Genomic DNA, 20,780 nt, shown 5'->3' on the forward strand with positions numbered 1-20,780 from the left:
ACCGACTTACGAAGATGCGTAATTAACACGAAAACGTTAACTGGTGTCCCTTTAAGATTTAGGAGGGTGCCCAGTAATATCACTTGAGCAATTTCATATATTAGCCCTTTCTTGTTCAATGTGCTGAATATAAGGCGAGACTCATCAGGTGAATAGGGTAAAAACTTTAACTAGCGGATATCACTATGAAACTTCCCCAGTTGATAACGTACATTAATATGAAAAAAAAAAAACATGTATTACAAGTTTTCTGTAATGTAATGTTTAAATATGAAAAAAGCCCAATGTGCCAAAATTATGAAAAACAAAATAGAAAATACCTCTAATTTCAAGATGAGTAGGCCTACTCATATCAAATGCAAATCAACTCAAATAAAATGTACTAAAATACAGTGATCTGTGTAATAATTATTCAGACAATCCGTCATGCATTCAAATTTGGACAATTTAACCCTTTTCTATATCAATTAATGCATTTCTGTATTTCAGATAACACCAGTAATAGTCCGGGAGTCAGACCTGGTTTTGTCAGTTATTTATTCATTTAATTTTGCTCAAACTTGTTGACTTGGGGTGACTCTTTAATATTTAGGAGGGTGCCCAGTGATATCCCTTGGGCAATTTCATATATTAACCCTTAAAGCCCTATGTGCCGAAATCATGAAAAAAATAGGAAATACCTCTAATTTCAAGGTAAGTACACATATCAAAAGCAAATCAACACAAATAAAATAAAAACGGTTTGCTGTGTGATAGTTTTCAGACAATACTTCATGCATTCAAATTGGGAAAATGTAACCCTTATATGTCAAATAATGAATTCATAATTTCAGATATCTCCTGTAATAATTATGAATATGTACACATTTCCTCTAGTATTAGTTTTGATCAGTTCTGGCAGATTTGTTCTTGAACATCCTACAGTACCTTAAAACATGCACAGGACATTGTGCATAGCACACCATTAACCTGGGCACTGCATCTTAGAGCTACAAGGGGTTTCACTCTTGCAGCCACATCTGATCATCTACAAAATGGAGTCTGGTGCAAGTTTGACATTTTCTGATAGACTGGTTGGGCTCAGTAGCAAATCAATGAATCCTTCTTCAAATGGCAGTTGAATTTCCAACTGAAGTAGCATTCCTCCGTTTCAGGCTCCATGACTGTGAACTCTGTACCAAACTAAAAACTCTCACTTTAATATCCAAGTATAAATACTATGTCAACTAGGGGTGGGATTTAAATATTTCAGTTGAGTGGAATCAAAAATCAAGACTGGAATTAAAAAAAAAAAATGTTTTTAATTTGTCAGACTGACCTGTGCGTATTATTAGGCCATAGTATTTCAATGCATGTCTACAGTATGATTCAATACTTAAAAATGAATATTCTCTTTTTGAATAAGTATGTACTCTTTTGATCCCGTGAGGGAAATTTGGTCTCTGCATTTACCCCAATCCATGAATTAGTGAAACACACTCAGCACACAGTGTGACTGTGTGAATGACAAGGTTAGGCTCTGAGCATAGACTACTAATACGAAAAAGAATAAAAAAAATTATATTATGCAAACTAGAACAGTAGTACAGAGCTAAAGTACATCAGCTAAAAGAGGGCAGTGCAGGCTACCAGTAGTCAGTTACATAGCTGTGCAGTAAGTAAACCTCCCAACACCTTAAGAGACGTGCTAGTGAGAGATGCTAGCACCTGGATGAGTTTCATCTCCCACTCTGAGAATGAAGTATAAATAAGTACACATACTCTTTTGATCCCGTGAGGGAAATTTGGTCTATGCATTTATCCCAGTCCGTGAATTAGTGAAACACACACAGCACACAGTGAACACACAGTGAGGTGAAGCACACACTAACCCGGAGCAGTGAGCTGCCTGCTACAGCGGCGCTCGGGGAGCAGTTAGGGGTTAGGTGCCTTGCTCAAGGGCACTTCAGCCATGGATGTGGGCACGGGAGAGCAGTGCTCAACCACTTCCCCCGCCCACATTTTTCCTACTGGGTCAGGGATCGAACTGGCAACCCTTCGGTTACAAGCCCGAAGCCCTAACCAGTAGGCCACGGCTGCCACCTAAATCTGCACTTCAGAAGCACTTACATACACCAAATTTTCCAGGCTTACACCAAACTATATTTAGATGGCTTCTACAGAGGGGTTTGTTGATATATATATATATATAGGAATATATATTATTCCTAGCCTGATTTATGACATTTTATTCCTAAGAACATGGCGAAAATAGTTTTTTTAAGGCTATTGGCAGTATTTTCTGATTTACTGAATAACTGAAAGAGATCCATAATCCCCTGTGTCAAAGACTTGTAATGCATTTTTTCCTTCATATTAATGTAAGTAATCAACTGGGGAAGTTTCATAGTGATATCTGCTAGTTCTTTTTTTTTACCCTACTCACCTGTAGTGCCTCGCCTTATATTCAGCACATTGAAAGCCTTAATATCGAGAATTGCTCAAGGGATATCACCGGGCACCCTTTCTAATCTTATTGAGTCTTGGCAACAAGAAACAGCAAACAAAAAAACATTAACCCACAAAACTAAGTTCACCTAAATTATGGCATTTGGCTGCCAGACTACAGTGTTTCGCCTGAATGAAAATGTAGTTCCAAGCATGTATATACTTACAAAATAGCTGTTGAAATTCGTATGCTGTAATTATACTAGTCACAACGTGTAAATAGAACGTTTGAGTTCTTTTGTCACTTTTGGGAGATTGTGTAGTGTGTGCTAGTAGTTTTGTTCTTTTTCTCACAAATGGATCTTCAGCTCAGGAGAGACTTAGATGTGGTCTCATTATTGTCTCAATCATGTGTCCATTTCATCACAGATATTTCAAATATATTCAAATTCCTTAGTATAAATAGTTTGAGACAAAAATGAGATTGGGACCTTATAATACTTTGTAAAACCACGTTGTCTCCCCAGCTAGACTCCCTAGCTAGCCCTCACAATAACAGCCTTGAAGTCATATTGAGAGAGAAACTGAGGATTTATTTTGTTTTTTGTATTTACAAACAAAGCCTAATCTGCCTATTTACAAACAAAGCCTAATCTGTCACCCTTTTGAAATAATTCCTTTATTTGGTTCATATAGAAATCACACTTTTAATTTGATTGTTGTCTCTGAGATGTTCTTTTCTTATATGGGATGTGACATTCTGTAATGACTTAAACTGCTCAGGTGATGTCTCTGTGCTGTATTTTTCTTTGTGGTTCTCTGCAAGTTGTTTAATTGTTGCATCAAGCCAAAGGAATGTGTTATTTTCTAAACTTACATTGTTCTATGTGACTTTATCTACTAACTATGATCATGGTAACAAGTGCCTATAGCAAGTGCTGAGATTAGGCCTACCATGGGGAAAGGAATGCAGGGTATTCTTTAAAGAGGTTTGTTTTACCTTTCATCTGGCTTTTGTTTCTGACTGGCTCCTCTCTGCACCTTGGAGTGTCTTTGTTTAAACTGCTGTTGTTGATGAAAATTGTGGCTCTTCAGAAGCAACCTGTTAACGGTAGACTAATATCCTAGAAATCTAGATGCACCCTAGCGGCAGAAAATTACATTTGCTTCCAGGTCTAGTAGACTAAAGCATTAAATTCAATTCTATTTTGTGTGCATTCATCTCTTATCAGAATCAATAGTCATTTAAAGGCCTGGGTGAAAATAACTTTTAAAAAAAACATAGTTTAGCTACTTCAAATAGGTTACACTGGCTGCAAGAGAGAACAACAGGTTTTATTGCATTGGCAAGGTGTTCACCTTCTGCTCACAGACACCCATAGACTCCAGAACACGAGTCATTGCTATTCTCACTCCTTACCAAAACAAAGAACATATGGTGGATTTCTTTTCCTTGAAGGTAGGCTATTGCATTTAGTTTGACTTTGCATTGTAGCCACCACTACCAGTTTTGACCAAATCGGCCTGCAGGGTATTGGTCCCACGTAATCCAGGCACCATGCGGTAGCTGCTCACTACTCTCATGATTCCAAACACCGGCGTGTTGCCTGATGTTGCCTAGTCTACTTCGCTCGGACGTAACCACTTTATTGTCGGCAACATTACTAAGGCAAACTTTTTCATAGGGAATACCGGGTGTAGGCCTATATGTTCCATAATCAATGCGCTCGACCTTCGCTCTGCTAAGTTTGTATGCTCTGTTGTTGGCCCGAGTCCCGGGTATGTTAGCGAATCACCGCCTCCGAATAAAGATAAAGAGGCAACGCTCAGTTGTAAAACCCGCCCTCCCCAAAGTTCCCACTCCTGCTAAGTCCTCCCCCAATTCCACTTCTCCGTTGCCTGAGAAATGTTAGTTTGACACATCCTCTCACCCCATCCCAGAAGTATGGGTCTGCTAAGGAGGTGGTCAATTCTGCTATCAAGTCTTCCTGTGTTACTGACGATTGCACTGGAGGTGGAGACGAGTTACTCCGTTGACCCCGCAGAAACAGCAAACACAATCAACTACAAGGACCCATGCAAAGCTGGTAATGTTAACTCATCCTCATCGTTGTGTCTCTCAAAAGACATCCCACACAAATTTACGCGTTTTTTTCGTCCTCCTGTTTAGTGTCGTGCATCTTCCTCCATCAACAGGTTGATGACGGACACAGGATTTGGATAGGCTATGTTGAAAAGCCATTTCAACTGTGGCAGTCGGAGTACAATGTCATAGCAACAGGTTTCTGAAACTTGCCACGTACGTAAAGCAGCGTAAAATATTGTTGTCATGCGTATAAACCATCTTAAGAGACGTCGTTGTCTACCCAAACACCTCAACAGTTGAAAACTCTCGACCACACATGCTGTGAACCTCAGGCGTGTCTATTGTATGGGACAGACAACTGGCAAATGTATAGACACTGAAAATAAAAGAGGGCTTTGTTCAACTCAAACGATCTGATTCATAAATGTCTTTTGACGCTATTGTTCGATTTTGGCAATGTGCCGGTGAAATAGCCTCTTAGATGTCCACAACGTTATGCCTTTGTAGGCTAGGCTATACTGACGACGTTTCCAAAGCACATCATAATAATCTTAATCTAAATCTTAATTTGTCTATTTGGTGTCGCCACCCATCAACTCCTCGGCACTGTTTGAATGGACAGTAATTCTACAATAGAAAAAACACTTCCAGATTTGTCAGATTTGCTCTCTGAGGGGTGTCTTTTGTCATTATTAAATGTCAATGTTGTGATTTCAGTAGAATATCAAAATGAGGAGACCATCTTTCTTTTTGATATTTTGTTTTAATATATTTTTTAAATAACACTAAACATATTCATCCCACTGTAGCAAGACGCACAATTGTCGGATTTGTGTAGTGTGTGTGTGTGTGTGTGTGTCTTTCAAGGAAGAGGTACGGGCATTGCGCCTTCGCAGGTCCCCACGGGTAAGATTTTTTTCTCTTTTTAATCTTCGCCTCCTACTGCGGGCATGCACAGTAGTCAGCAGAGGCCTCATTCCTCTGGCTCACTCGGCGAGGCGTTATTGAGGCCGTATCAAATAAAAAAACAGTGGGAAGCCTCTGAAGTGACGCTGGCGATGATGTGCGCGCAGGTGGGGACTAGATTTACAGCGTCCCGGTGGCGCACTATCAAAGCCCTGCTGCCGCGCGACCGCGTCGGTTAGACGTGATGAATAGCAACGCAACGTTCTATCCCGACAGTTCTCCCCATCGCAGAGTAATTACCAGCAGAGGTTGTATCTTAAGCCTGCATCACAGGCCCACGTTTCAACCTAAACAGTCGGCAGGCAGGCATCTTCTTTCAGTATGAGTAGTACTGGTGTTAATTAGTACCGGCTGACCGGTGACAAGGGTCAGTTGTGATCCAGGGTCATCAATGCCTAATGCCTAAGGTACTTAAGGATCTTACATAAATAAAATTAACATTTAAAAAATCCTAAAACACCAGGTAGGCCAATGATTCTCCTAGAAGATGCATGACTGTTTAAGCCCAAATGGCGGGCTTCCTGCGGAGATAGATCGGATTTTGTTCATGTGTAACCACCCTCTGAAGAGAATGAAAAACAAACAGTCGTGATTTCGAAATCCACAGGGGGGGTTCTTTTTTCTTTTCCTGATATGTGATTACCGCCTGATTGGTCTTGTCTTGTGTATTGCCCGTGGGGATCAATAAAGTATCTATCTATCTATCTATCTATTAGCCTTGTCTCATCTTCACTGATTGCTGGGAGTCAGCGTCCTCAATGGTGTTCCTTCATCTCATGCCATCTTCAGCACACAGGCTGATACAGGAGGCAAAGTCGATTGCGTCCAGACATGAATTGATAAGATTCTCACGGATTTTTTTCTACATGTGGTGAATGTGTGAATGAGAAATCTCCAGTATCATGATGTAATATTTTCCACCTCAGGAGTGAGAAGTTGAGCAATTCTGTGTTAGCACGTCAGATTGATCTTGGCTGGGTGCTGTGTCTGTGTGGATTATTTTAAACAGAAACAAGCCTGGGTTAAAAACATTTTAGAACGACTATAGATGCCTGGCTGCTTGCAGATCCTGGAAATGGATTCTGGTTCCATATTATTTAATTGATGATGTTTTTGCCCTAAGGCCTTCTCCAGATCAAAATATGATCAAAAATGCTGGCAGATCCTGAGAAGATCCAAGCCTTAGCCAACACTTAAAGCCTGCATCCTTTTGAGACCTTTCATCTAGCTGTACTATAATTTATGATCTATTGTTTATTGCATAATTGATTCCGTAAAGATTCAAGGAGTTTCTTTTGGGAACCAACCTCCATGTAGTAAGTAATAGTGAAAGATAAGGAGAATAACACGAGATGAGACAGGACAGGACTGAGACAGGACAGGACTGAGACACACAGGAGAATAACACGAGATGAGACAGGACAGGACTGAGACACACAGGAGAATAACACGAGATGAGACAGGACAGGACTGAGACACAGGAGAATAACACGAGATGAGACAGGACAGGACTGAGACACACAGGAGAATAACACGAGATGAGACAGGACAGGACTGAGACACACAGGAGAATAACACGAGATGAGACAGGACAGGACTGAGACACACAGGATAGGTTTCCTCCGGTCGGTAGCCTGGACCACAGAGCTGCACCTGTAATCGATTTAGTGGTTTAAAATCTAAACAGCATCGTCCTGACCAAAATCGAGTGAGATTGAGAGGCTTTCCTATAAGCCGATGTTCCCCTCCTACTCTCCTGCCCTGTCCCTAGTGACGTAGGCAGATGGAAGGACGGAGATCCTGCGGCGTGGAGAGCGGCTCCCTGCCGTCCTTCTGGCACTTTCTAATGAAGCAGAAGGCGGCTGCGGCTCACTGGGCTCCAGTTCAGTGCTTCTTGGTAATATAATTATGGAGTTTCTTCTCCCTCTCATCACAGCAGCTGGTTCTCTCTCTCTCTCTCTCTCTCTGTGATGTGTCTGTGTGTCTGTGTGTGTGTGTGTGTGTGTGTGTGTGTGTGTTAAGGCCTTGTTGTATGGACAGTAGTCAGGCTTACTGCATACAGTATGCTGCTGTGGAATTATACTCTCCACAACCTAATTATACACCTGAACAAACTCTGTTACTTTTGGGAGACTGTAGCTTTGGATTTTGGGAGGGCAAGTGGACTGCAGCATCTCTCTGTGTTGTGAGGGGGCAGTTGTTTGAGCAAAGCCTCTGGTCATGAATTAGGCCAGAATGCTGAGTCATGAATTAGGCCAGAATGCTGAGTCATGAATTAGGCCAGAATGCTGACTCATGAATTAGGCCAGAATGCTAACTTTATTTGCATTGACCTCCACAGGTGCAAATGGTTGAATAACAGTGTTTGAAAGCTTGAAATGTGATTAAAAATGTTTTGCAAGACTGAAACTAATTTGTTAAGCCTTGCATAATATTTTGATAGGCTGAGGGGAAAAAATCTAATCTCTGTAGCATTCTTTTTACAGTGAGTTCTATCAAAACATTTGATAGATAGATAGATACTTTATTGATCCGCAAGGGGAAATTCAAACATTTCCAGAGTTTCAAATTTGACACTGTTCTCCTCATGCATTAGGTCTGTTTTGTAGTTTCCTACAGATTCCTGAATCCTTGGTGGTGGGGATGGTGATCTCAAAACTAGCACTATACATTGGGTAAAAATCGGAATATTTGAAACATGTTGAAAAGGTGTTTATCTTTATTTTGAAACTTTTGCAGAAGTATTTGCATCTGCACTGGCGACTATGAGTTGATGACAACACTAACTTGTCAGAGATTCGCCCAAACAACTGCAAGCATGCTTGGAAATCACAGAGAACATGTTTGTGTTCAAAGCCTTTACTCCAGAGCTGCTGTGTAAGCGGACACTGAGTATCTCTGCTTTATATCTCTCTCTGATGATTTGCAGAAGGTCTGCGTTGGTTCTCCAGTGGTTTTTGATTATTTACAGCTGTGAGTTTCTCTCACCTTTCCTCTCCGCTTTCAATGTTGTATAAGAGATGCCTTAAGCCGGCCTTACATTGTACGATTTTGGTTTGATTTCACAGTTGGCGACTTTCCAACATCGGACAGAGATCAGGGGAATTGTACTGGAGTTGCGGTGTGCTCCCTCCAACTAGATTGTTTAGTGTAAGGTGCCAATCTTAGTCGATTTAAGTCAGTCAGAGTCAGTAATTTTCTAGTTTTGGCCTTACGACAGTATCAAACATGTTTGATATTATCGCAAGTCTTTTAGTCATGGCTCATGCAAATAGTGACATGACAATATGAAAACCAATAGTGACCTCACTCCAACACCAAACAGGAGGGGCAAAGTAGGCGACAGCCATAGCCTAATCATAGGTTTCATCAGGTCCCTTGCCACAGGTGCACTAATCAAGCACCATGCAGTCTGCATTCATAATCTAGGTGCTTGATTTTATACACCTGTGGCAAGGGACCTGATGAAACCATGAATATGATCATTTGAGCAGCCGTGGCCTACTGGTTAGCGCTTCGGACTTGTAGCCGGAGGGTTGCCGGTTCGAACCCCGACCGGTAGGCCACGGCTGAAGTGCCCTTGAGCAAGGCACCTAACCCCTCACTGCTCCCCGAGCGCCGCTGTTGTTGCAGGCAGCTCACTGCGCCGGGTTTAGTGTGTGCTTCACCTCACTGTGTGTTCACTGTGTGCAGTATGTTTCACTAATTCACGGATTGGGATAAATGCAGAGACCAAATTTCCCTCACCGGGATCAAAAGAGTATATATATACTTATACTACTTATTTGTTATTCCATTTCTTATACATTATTAGTCGGCTATTCCACGTGACAGAACAACTCTATATCGGTTAGGGATGTCACACATGAAACAATGCTGCAGAAACACGAAAATATGATTTTGATATAAGTAGGCTATCATTTCAGTTGCTGTTGCTGTCCCACAATGCTAGTTTTCTTCATAGTACAGGACATCATGGCATAAAGAGGAGTTGGTTGATATTTACCTCCCCCACCACCACCTCTACCCCAGCTTGCACACAAGGTCACAAATAGATTCTAAAAATTTGATATGTGAAACAGGTGCACGGGGAACATCTGAACTTAACATTTCCTTTCATTTCATTTATCAAGGTCGGAAAATGGGGGACTGGCCATCTGGTCCCCTTGGTCCCTGTGAGCTCTTGGTCCCGAATGTCAAGTCACTTTATTTATATAGCACATTTAAAAACAACAGGAGTTGACCCAAAGTGCTTTACATGGCAAAAGAGAGGTTGGGCAAAACAGTTAAAACATAGAAAAGGGCCCAAGGATACACAGGTCTGACTAAAGTAATGTATAAAATAAGTAAGAAGAAAAACAAAATTACATGAGTAGAATTAAGTAGTAGTACAATTTCAACAAAGATTAGATCAATAACCTAGATACAAATAAATATGATATAAAATAGGAAAATAAAATAAAATGGAGAAAACAGGTAAAATAGAGTAAACAGGAAAATAAAAATTCAAACAAAGTTAAAAGCAATAAATAAGTCAAATAAAAGATAAACTAGATGTACCGCGTAGCGGTACAAAATATGACCGCCGCTCAGTCCTGCACATCCATTCCGCGAAAATAAATCATATTAATGAATTTGTCTCCATCTTCTACTCCATCCCCCACTCTTGAAACTTTTGTGTATGCTTGTTTGGAATGTGTGTTTGCACACATTCCGCACACAAAGTAGCCTACTGGCGCTGCAAAGGTGAATAGATTTGTTTCTGGGCCAAAAAATCTGTAACATTGTTATAAAACCTTTAAAATCTCTAAACAATCACAAGTAGGTCAGTTCATCACAGTCCATCCATTGCAACTGGACTGATGAAAGGCACACCTGTAGGCTACATTGTATTTGGGAAAAGCAGAAGGTAGCAGCATAATGTATTTATTTATTATTAAACAAAACAATCCCTGTCAGTTCCATGCAGTTTTCAACAGCTATCAAGAAGAGAGGTCATGTCATGGATTTTTGTGAATGTTTCTTCTTCTACATATGCATAAGTTTAGTCATCTAGTTCAAATGATATTCAGCTTTATTGTCAATGCACAAATTAAATACCAGTAGTCTAAAACAAAATGCCGTTTTACCCAGTGGTGCAAATAACTGACATGTCCAAAAGGGCCTTCATGAAATGCGTTGCGAGACTGTTCATACACATTTTAACGGGCAAAGTTGAAGAGCTACTGTCCGTTATTGTTTGTGCAAATAATATGCTGATTCATGTTCCCTTGCATTTTGCAACCATGAGGTCCATGGTTAAGCTCAATCTTTTGACGCAATCTTTTGATTTTCACCCAGCCTAGTCCATGGTAGGCGCCCGATAGAAATATTGTTTAATTTTGCGATTGAGATATCCACGCACTGGCGCCCCCCCCCCCGACATGTTCGCCCCCCGGTTTTAGAGCTATTCTAAATGCAAAAATGCATAGAGGGAGTTATGACAAAACCGTGACTGTTAACAAACTATAAGCTATATAAGGTAGGCCCTATGCTAGGCCTATTACACAACACAAATTGTCACTAGGCTATGCTGGCGACCCAAATAAAATCTCCTTTGGAACCAATGGCTTACACCTTACAGTATCAAGCTGCCACCTCTTGGCGAAAAGTTAATAGTTTTGCATATCAGTAGTAATACATTTCACGTAGCTGTGAATCACGGAAAGGGCGAATGAAGTGGACACTTCTAAATGGAACCAAACCCACTGTACAGTAGCTCAAGGTCTGTGGCTAAAGCAGCCATAATGAAAGCGTTATCATTGTTTGGATACTTTACACACACATGTTTTTTAATCGCATAGACTACAACTACCAAGCTGGAATCAAAGCACATCGACTCCCCTCTCACACCCTAAACACGCACTTCGAACAAACAAAAAGCGCCTCAGTCTCACGGAATAGCCATAGGCAAAACTGTATCTGACCGGTTTAACGTTGGTACTAAATCATCCATCGCAAAGAATGTTTTTTGTAGCACGTGCAACAAATATGTGTTGGTACAGCCCAGGGGGTCGTTTCCAGAAAGCGTCGTTTGCTAACTTGCGTCGCAACCTTGGTAGTACGCTCCATCGTTCTTGGATTTGGTGTTTCTAGAAAGGGTAGTTCGAACTCTCAATCGCAAACAAGGACGCAAAGTTTGGTCGTTTGAACTACTGCCCCTTGGCAGTCGCACTTGTGTCGTTCCTTGGTAGTTCCTGTTGGTGTCCGGAGCGCCTAACCAAAAATCACAACCGCCTAACCAAAATTTGCGAAGTGGATGTTTATCTCGTGACTCAATGATTGATCGATCTATCCTGTAGCTTAATTTTGATTAAGACACTGACTCCCCTACTTGGCTCATTCTTGCTATTTATGTTAATTCAAGTATTGCCTTGCTTTTAGTATTATAATCTTCACAGACCCTGCATCAGCAGTGACAAATGGTGTAGTGGCTAAAGCAGATGACTTATTATCCCAACGTTCTAGGTTCGATTTTCCTCTTGCTTCTCGCTACCTTCAGGTGAACTAGTGTGACACGTAGATTCAATTGTTTTTGACTGATGTATTGTACCTATGGTCTCTCGATGTAGAGTAACTATATACATAAATATGTATGGTCAAAACCTATTGTTGTGTCTCGTAGGCCTACTCTTGCTCAGAGATGAAAAGAAGAGATAGGATGCGAACTCCGGCCGAGCGCGCAGTGCACCAACGCGCTGCCGTTAAGCCACGAGACAGTTGATAACCTATGGGATACCCAGATATTTGTCCAGGCTATATATATTTTCCAACACAGATATTTAACACAAATAATGACTATGATATTAGTCTGCTTAAGTTAACTGTTTTATATGCTTGCAATAGGTTTAGGTTTTGGCTGATGGCAATGACATACCAGCATTAATCACTCGGTTTAAATTAGAAACATGTCGACATAGGCCGTGACAGAACATTTCTAGGGGGTGGGGTATTACACGTTGCCACTGTTTCCACCAATGATATCTATTGCTGCATCATCAACAACGTTGTTGGAACTACATTGTTCGAACGTCGGAAGTAGCGAATTGCAGGTACGATGCTTTCTGGAAACAGGTGTAACAATGTCGTTGTTTGGTCGCAAGTTGCGTCACACCATGGTGGTTGAGCAACGTCGTTGCTAACTTTTCTAGAAACGACCCCCAGCATGACACCAAGATTTCTAACCACGGAGTGTACATTGTTTGAGGAGGGGGGGGCAAATATGATTACTTCGGTTTTGCTGTCGTTGAGTTGTAAGAAATTGCAGGCCATCCAAGATTTAATGTCATTGAGGCAGCTATGTAGTTTGTTTAATAAACATGGGATCTGAGGAGCAACTGGGAGATAGATCTGGGTATCATCAGCGTAGCAGTGGTATTGGAGACAGATCTGGGTATCATCAGCGTAGCAGTGGTATTGGAGACAGATCTGGGTATCAGCGTAGCCAGGGTTGCCATCTTTGGGTGTTTGGCTGGAGTGAGATTTTGTGAAGTCATAGTGCGTGTGCATTAAATTCTTCCCTAAACCTAATTTTAAAAATGTCTGTCCCCTGACTTATTTGCTATGTACAGTATAATCCCTGATTTATGTTATGTAATAGAATGGAAACGTTTCTTCAAAATGTATATCTAAATTATTGATTGCACTTGAAAACAAGACCAGTGTTTTAACCCCGTGGCATGGAAGGATTATGAGCGACTGGGCCCCTGGGCACAGACATGAAAAGGGCCCCCCTGCCCACCTGAAAAAGGTAGTAGCTCAGTAGAAAAAATTGAAAAATATCTCCTTAAATGATGACTTCTGGCGAGTTTTGTGGAAAGAAATGGACAGATTGAGACTTATGAATGTGTGTATGAGTGTACGTATGTATCAGGGATGGAAATAGCCTAAAATATTTTTTTCCACCTACCATTGTGGCTGGTGGATTCCAAAGTCTACCAGCCACTAGAGATACAGTATGAACATTTGATGAAAAATCATGACCAAAATGATCACAGTTATTGGTATTATTGCAATATGATTAAAATGTGTGACTTTTTTTCTAAACCTTCCATCAATGTAGGACAGAACTCATAATTGGCCTGCCCTTCATGCCCAGTAGCAACAAATCTCAATCAAATCAAAGGTCAACAGAACAGCTATAGTGTCATGTGGTGTGGCTCCTTTAAGACCCAATCCACTGGTGTGAGTTCTGGAGCCATCCAACTTTATCTAACTCTATACTATCCTACATCATCTGATTTTAATAGTAGCCTATGTCTAGGCTATATTTAACATTTAACATTTATTTTCTATTTGGCCTATTATGAAATTATGCATTGACAATAAGCACACTTTTTTAAGACACTTAAATACATGTCTGTGAGGCTACTTCGCGAGTAGTTCCTAGAGAAGAATGGGCGGCCACACTTTGTGTCGGTCTGCCTAATGTCTAAATAGCAGCGTGTTCCGTGATGTTGTCGCGGACCGGATTAAAATAGCCTAGTCAGCGAATCAACAATCAGAGAAAACTGCGCTGTGAACGTAGGCGGATATTAGACTACCTTGGTCTAGACACATGTATGCCTTAAACTCGTATCGTGTCATTTAGAAACAATGCTGTGGTCTAGTCTAGTCATCAACAAAAAATGAAAGGATTGCAAAAAAAAAGAATGGATTTGGCGTGACATTTCTTGCGTGTGCGTGAGAGCGTGAGATTGGTGATGAAAGCGTGAGTGTCACGCCAGATGCGTGAGAGTTGGCAACCCTGGCGTAGCAGTGGTATTGGAGATAGATCTGGGTATCAGCGTAGCAGTGGTATTGGAGACATATCTGGGTATCATCAGTGTAGCAGTGGTATTGGAGACAGATCTGGGTATCATCATCAGTGTAGCAGTGGTATTGGAGACAGATCTGGGTATCAGCGTAGCAGTGGTATTGGAGATAGATCTGGGTATCATCAGCGTAGCAGATCTGGGTATCATCAGCGTAACAGTGGTATTGGAGACAGATATGGGTATCAGCGTAGCAGTGGTATTGGAGACAGATCTGGGTATCATCAGCGTAGCAGATCTGGGTATCATCAGCATAACAGTGGTATTGGATGCCATATTTATCAAAGATGGAACTGAAGGGCAACATGTATAGAGAGAAGAGGAGGGGGCCAAGGATTGAACTTTGGGGGATCCCCACATTTCATAGCAGATGAAGATGAATGATTTCCCAATTTAACTGAAAAAGTCCTGTCTTTGAGGTTATGGTTATGCTTATGATTATGGATTTAGCAGACGCCTTTGTCCAAAGCGACGCATAAATACAAAACAACATAATAATATTTAAAATTGAACAGGGAACAGATTAAAATGTAGGTCAAATATAGTAAGGAGAATAGTTGTAGTACACAATAATATCAATTCAATCAATAGCCTAATAAAAAAAGCAATGTAAAAAAGGGGAAAGGCAATAATAAAACAATAATGTCAATTCAATCAATAATATAAAAACAATGACATGCTAAGACTACATTAAGGAGAATATCAATAATAAACAATAATGTCAAATTAATTAACAGCCCAATTAAAATAAAACAACATTATATAAACCATAACACATAAGCGCTTAAACAACTAAGTATATGTTGAATAGGAATGTCTTTAGACCCCTCTTAAACAACCCAAAACTACCACAGGAACGGAGAGCATGAGGTATGAGGTGAACCAGGTTAGTACAGTGCCCTGCAGACCAACTCTATGTTCCAGCCTGCGCAGCAAGATGGCCAATGGTGTCAAATGCAGCACTAAGATCTAACTAGAAAAGCATTTCCTGAAGGAAATACAGTGCATGAAAATGCAAAAAATATGATGTAAAATATCATACAGAGTAAAAACAAACTATATTGGTTGCTAGGTAGATGAGGTTTAATATAGTTGGAATGACTGAACAGTTAAATAGGTGGATAGTTTATATAGTTAAATTATTTGCTTGGTAGATAAGGTTTAATATAGTTGGAATAATTGAACGGTTAAATAGGTGGATAATTTAAATGGTTAAATTATTTAGGTAGATAATTGACGATAACTGACAGTTGGAATGGCTCTAATGTTTGCTAGTAGTTATGCTAACTAGGTTATCAAAGATAATAATGTTAACCAAGTTACTCAACTTAGTTAACTTAGCTAATGTTTTCATTTTTAGTAGTTATGCTAACTAGCATGTTAGCAATGCTAACATGTTAACTATGTTAACCATGTGACTTAGCTAACTTAGCTAATCATTTTTAGCAGTTATGCTAACTATGCTAACTAGCATATTAACTATGCTAACCATGTTACTTAGCTAACTTAGCTAATCATTTTTAGTGGTTTTGCTAAAAATGCTAACTAGCATGCTAACATGCTAGCATGCTAACTATGTTAACCATGTTACTTAGCTAACTTAGCTAATCATTTTTAGCAGTTTTGCTAAAAATGCTAACAATGCTAACAATGTTAGCAATGTTAACATGCTAACTATGCTAACCATGCTAACTAGCTACAGTGGGTAGGAGTCATAGTTGATGACAAGTAACAGTTACAATGGCTGAACAGTTAAAAAGTTCAGTAAGTTTAAAGGGTTAAATTGTTTAACAGTGAAATATTGTAGTGAGGACTTTTATTTTGAAACAGTTTTTGGCAGAGGAAGCAGTTGAACAGGATGTGTAGTCTTAATAGGGCCAGATTGTATGCTTAAAGCCTGAGACTGGCAGTTGATGCAGGTGGCTGGAACACCTGCCATAGGATTCTAATTGCTTAACGGCTCTATTGTGGTTTAAAAAGTATAAAAGTTACAAAGCTGAAAAATACAAAGCCCACATGTCCTAAGTAAGACCTACGTAACATAGTTTGAATGAAGTTTCTACGTTAAACGGTTGAAGCTGCATTAACTGCGTTAGAAGAAGAATAAGAAGAAGAAGCCTAGGAAGAACAGTACAGTGCATTTTCATGCACTGTAATAAAACTAAAATGGCGCAGGAACAGAGTCAGTGCAGAGCAGAATGCCGTTGTACAGTTTCAGTAGGGCAGATTCAGTGCTGTGGAGCTCTACAACCAGATGGGCCCTTGGTCCCTGTGGGTTCTTCTATTTTAAATGGCATGTGGCATCCTTTTGACCTGACTTATTTTGTTCGTCTATTTAGCCTACGATTGTGAGCTAATCATTTGTGATGCATACTTAGTTTAACAATGTAAATGGAATATGTATGAGTGTGTGTGTGCTTGGGTTTAGTATGTGTGTGTGTGTGTGTGTGTCCTGAGTGTGCTGTGTCCACGAGGCCCTTCACGTCCTGTCCTGTGCTCATTACCGCGCTGGAGAGCCGGGCGTCACCCAGCAGGACGTCTCTGAGAGGAGACGTGGGAAAGACCTGCGCACTGGGAATGTTCAACAACCATCTTATAAGCTCTCTGATCTCTCTCTCTCTCCCTCTCTCTGTGAATGAGTGAGTGTGTGTGTGTTTCTCTCTTTCTCTCTCTCACTCTGAGTGAATGAGTGAGTATGTGTGTGTGTGTCTTTTTCTCTCTCTCTCTCTTTCTCTCTCACTCTGAGTGAATGAGTGAGTGTGTGTGTGTCTTTCTCTCTCTCTCTCTCTTTCTCTCTCTCTGTCTTTCTCTCTGAGTGAATGAGTGAGTGTGAGTGTGTGTGTGTCTCTCTTTCTCTCTCTCTGAGTGAATGAGTGTGTATGTGTGTGTGTGTGTGTGTTTCTGTGTGTGTGCGTGCGTGCATGTGTGTGTGTGTGTGTGTCAGAGGCTTCTTGCATGGCTTTACAAGTCATTAGAAGAAGGTAAACCATTAGAACATCGCAAATGACCACATAACTGTGAAACAAGGTGCAGGTGTTCAAATTCGCAAAAATAGGCAGGGATGGGCAGTATTTCTTATACATGTTAGAGCTGTAATCGGGCCTTAAAAGTTAGGCCCGACAAGGCCCGAGCCCGACAGAAATCAGCCCGAGCTCGAGACTGACAGCTTTTTAAAAGCCCGAACCCGTTTACAGCCTGGCATTATTCAAATGTTCGCACACACGCAGCTCTTTTGCCTTTTGTCAAGAATGAGTCATTTATAAATTTTTTAAGATCATTTATTCATGACTAACGTAGGCTAGGCCACTTGGAAGTTGGAACAAAGAAATAAAATAGCCTAAGTCCTCTGTAACATCATAACATCTCAACACTCTGAAGTTTGCGGGAACCCTCCCATACGCAGCCCTGACATAGTTCTTGGGCCAGCTCTTCAAACCCCTCGCCATTTACGATATTAAAAGGCCTAATGTCTTTACAGCGAAAGCTGACACACTTGTTCTCTGTAACCATTTGTTTCACCTTTGCAGGGTTGGGTTTTGTTGCTGTAACAAACGATGTGATTGTAGGTTGATCCCGGGCACTGGCAGGTGTGGACAAGCTTTGATCAACATGCCTTATCGGCGACGAATTTCCTATCGTTCTGCAGAATGTTGCATCCTTTGAATTTCACATAGGCTAACCCACTGGCTCATTATTGTCATTATACACATGCCAAAACTTTTCCACACCTCAGACTTTGCTTTCTTTGGTTCAACTAAAACGTGATTGCCAGAGGCCAGCCTCCGTTTCACCTCCTCAGAGTCAGCATCCATTTTTGCATCTTTCTCGCAGCTAATCGAAACACATCACCTGACCACTCATTTAGCCTACCGCACATGCCAGAGCGCAAGCCCAAGCCTGGCTGAGCCCACGTGAAATGATAGAAATTAAGCCCGAACCCATCAAATCCCGTCGGGTTCGGGCAAACGTCTTCAGCTCTAATACATGTACTGTACTTACAATATGTATTTCAAATGAAAAAATATATATATTTTGCAATAAAATTTGTATCTTATTAGGTTGAGGAAAATGGCTTAGTATTTTGTATCAAAATATTTTATTGGCGTGTATTTTATCCTTGACGAAAGGTTAGCATTGAAATGGAAAGTTTACATGATATCATTTTAATAGTAAAATTGAAAACAGTTAAATGTTCACCTCTGTTCAAAGACTGAAAGAACGCACCTGTCATTATGTCAACTACAATGCACTGATAGCTAAAGGAGAAACAGGAAGTGAGAGCCGCCTTGAGCCCACAGTATGACATCATCATAGGCCAATCATTGCAACTGCATTGCACGGTTTCTATGGTAGCCTCTATAGAATTGCCCATAGGCAAGGCAAGTTTTTCTAGATCAATTCATGTACATTGTCCTTTCAACGTCCAAGTCCATTTTTTCTTTTTATGTGGTTACAGTACATCCTCATAAGGACACACTTAAGAATGGTGATAGGGAAATGGACTGGATTTTGAGCTTTTCAACCGCTACGAGCACGCTTTTCAAACTACGCTTATATACTATATGAGCAATCTCAAACTGATTTATATACGCTTATACACTATATGAGCACTCTCAATTGGATTTATATATACGCTTATATACTATATGACCACTCTCAAACAGATTTACATATTTATTTATTTATTTATTTATTTATTTATATTTTATCCCTGAACTTCACCCACTCACCCACACAATCATACACTGATGGTGGAGGCTGGGACTGTGTACCCATCTCAGAGCGAAAGAGCACAACAATTACAGTAATGAGGGGCATGATGTTAATGGCTCTGTGTGTGTGTGTGTGTGTGTGTGTCTGTGTGTCTGTGTGCCTCTTTTAGCTGCCTTTTTGGGTGACATAGCACTTGATGAAGAAGACCTGCGTATGTTTAGGGTGGAAGGTCGCCTGATGGTCAACCATACTCAGTCAGGTAAGACACACGCACAGACACACACACACACATACACACATACGCACACACATCTGCCCCTGATGGTAGACCACTCACACCCATGTAGGGTTGCAAAATTCTGGGAATTTTCAAAGTTGGAAACTTTCTATGGGAATTAACGGGAATTAATGGGAATAAACTGGAAATTTGTAATATTTGAAGTTAGTCTATAACATGGAACTTAAATGTATTTTTTAAAAAATAATCTTGCAACATAATATTGATTAAAACTAGAAATGTAATGCCAGAGGAATTACAGTAGTGGATGGAAAGCTGCTGGCTTAATGTTGGTGGGAGATTCCTGAAAAAACAAACATTGAATCAATTAATCTTTGGGTCCATACAAACCCTTGTACCAAAAAACCTTGTGTGTCAAGGCGTTCTTGAGATATAACACTCAAGGTGTTTTTGACCTTGACATTTGATCTTTGACCTCCAACATCAATTCACTTCTTCCATACAAACACTCATACCGAATTTCAGGCATGTATGTCAAGGCATTCTTGAGATATCGTGCTCAGAGTATTCATGGACTTGACCTTTGACTTTTGACCTTCAACATCAACTCACTTCATCTTTGAGTCCATACAAACACTTAATTATGTGCATATATATAAATAATGCGCAAAGCATGTGATATGCCTGTGACTTTTATTTTGACACACGGGAAACACTTAAACAGGATATGTAGTTCAGGGAGAGCCAGATTGTATGCTAAGAAGCTGAGACAGTTGGATTCACAGGTGACACCTGTGCCAGTGTTCTGATTAGCCCAGGAACTACTCTGACAGCTTAACGAGCGCTGCTGGCTTTAGGACATTATGACATCACAGCCATTGAAGTCTATGGGGGGAAAATTAGCTTTTTGACATTTTTAATCCCCTATTTCTCAAAAAGTATAAACTTTTCAAAAAATCGGAAATCTGAATTCCAGACCTACACAACAGTTATTTCAACAGATATCTATTTCAAGATAGTGGATTCCATCAACTATAACAACCTGATCTAATGCAAATTCAGTTGAATTTCTACCCTGCACACATGTCAACCACATGCACACAGCAATCAGCATATAGCTACTAGACATATAGGAAACCTATGGTGCGTTCATGCACATGGGAAATACATTTTTCCCAGTGAACACGTGATTGTGAATGTCATCTCATGAGGGAATAACTGGTGGGAAACTGGGGGAAATTTGCTAACAGAATTGCCCAGTTGTGGGCTTGTCATTACTTGTTGACGGCTGATAACCAAATATGTTTGTAACAAGTCAACATCAGTCAGTGTTCACTTCTACCGTTTTGGCCTGCTAACTTAAGCTGCTAATAAAAAATAAAAACAGACTGGAGACAGTGCTGATGGTTAGCTTAGCACGCTAGTAAACCATAGACATATAAGTTTAGCATACACCCTCAGGTAAGCGGCACCCAAACAAAAGGTGAGAGGTAAGAGC

The 20,780-nt window shown here is 40.5% G+C and overlaps 1 protein-coding gene across 1 annotated transcript in view; it reads left to right on the top strand.

The window, feature by feature from the left end:
- The first annotated feature begins 4,447 nt into the window (after positions 1 to 4,447).
- Positions 4,448 to 20,780, top strand: part of bmp1b (bone morphogenetic protein 1b) — a 69,193-nt gene continuing 52,860 nt past the window's right edge. The window contains exons 1-2 of the mRNA XM_076283147.1: positions 4,448 to 4,514; positions 19,214 to 19,303. Coding sequence (XP_076139262.1) covers positions 19,258 to 19,303 — 46 coding nt within the window. The 5' untranslated portion in view covers positions 4,448 to 4,514; positions 19,214 to 19,257. The remainder of the gene's footprint in view (positions 4,515 to 19,213; positions 19,304 to 20,780) is intronic.

The sequence above is a fragment of the Alosa pseudoharengus genome, unplaced genomic scaffold, assembly GCF_046254945.1.
Source record: "Alosa pseudoharengus isolate Yale_2024_CS ecotype anadromous, Long Island Sound unplaced genomic scaffold, YU_APseudo_1.1 YU_APseudo_1.1_scf_14, whole genome shotgun sequence".
NCBI lineage: Eukaryota > Metazoa > Chordata > Actinopteri > Clupeiformes > Clupeidae > Alosa > Alosa pseudoharengus.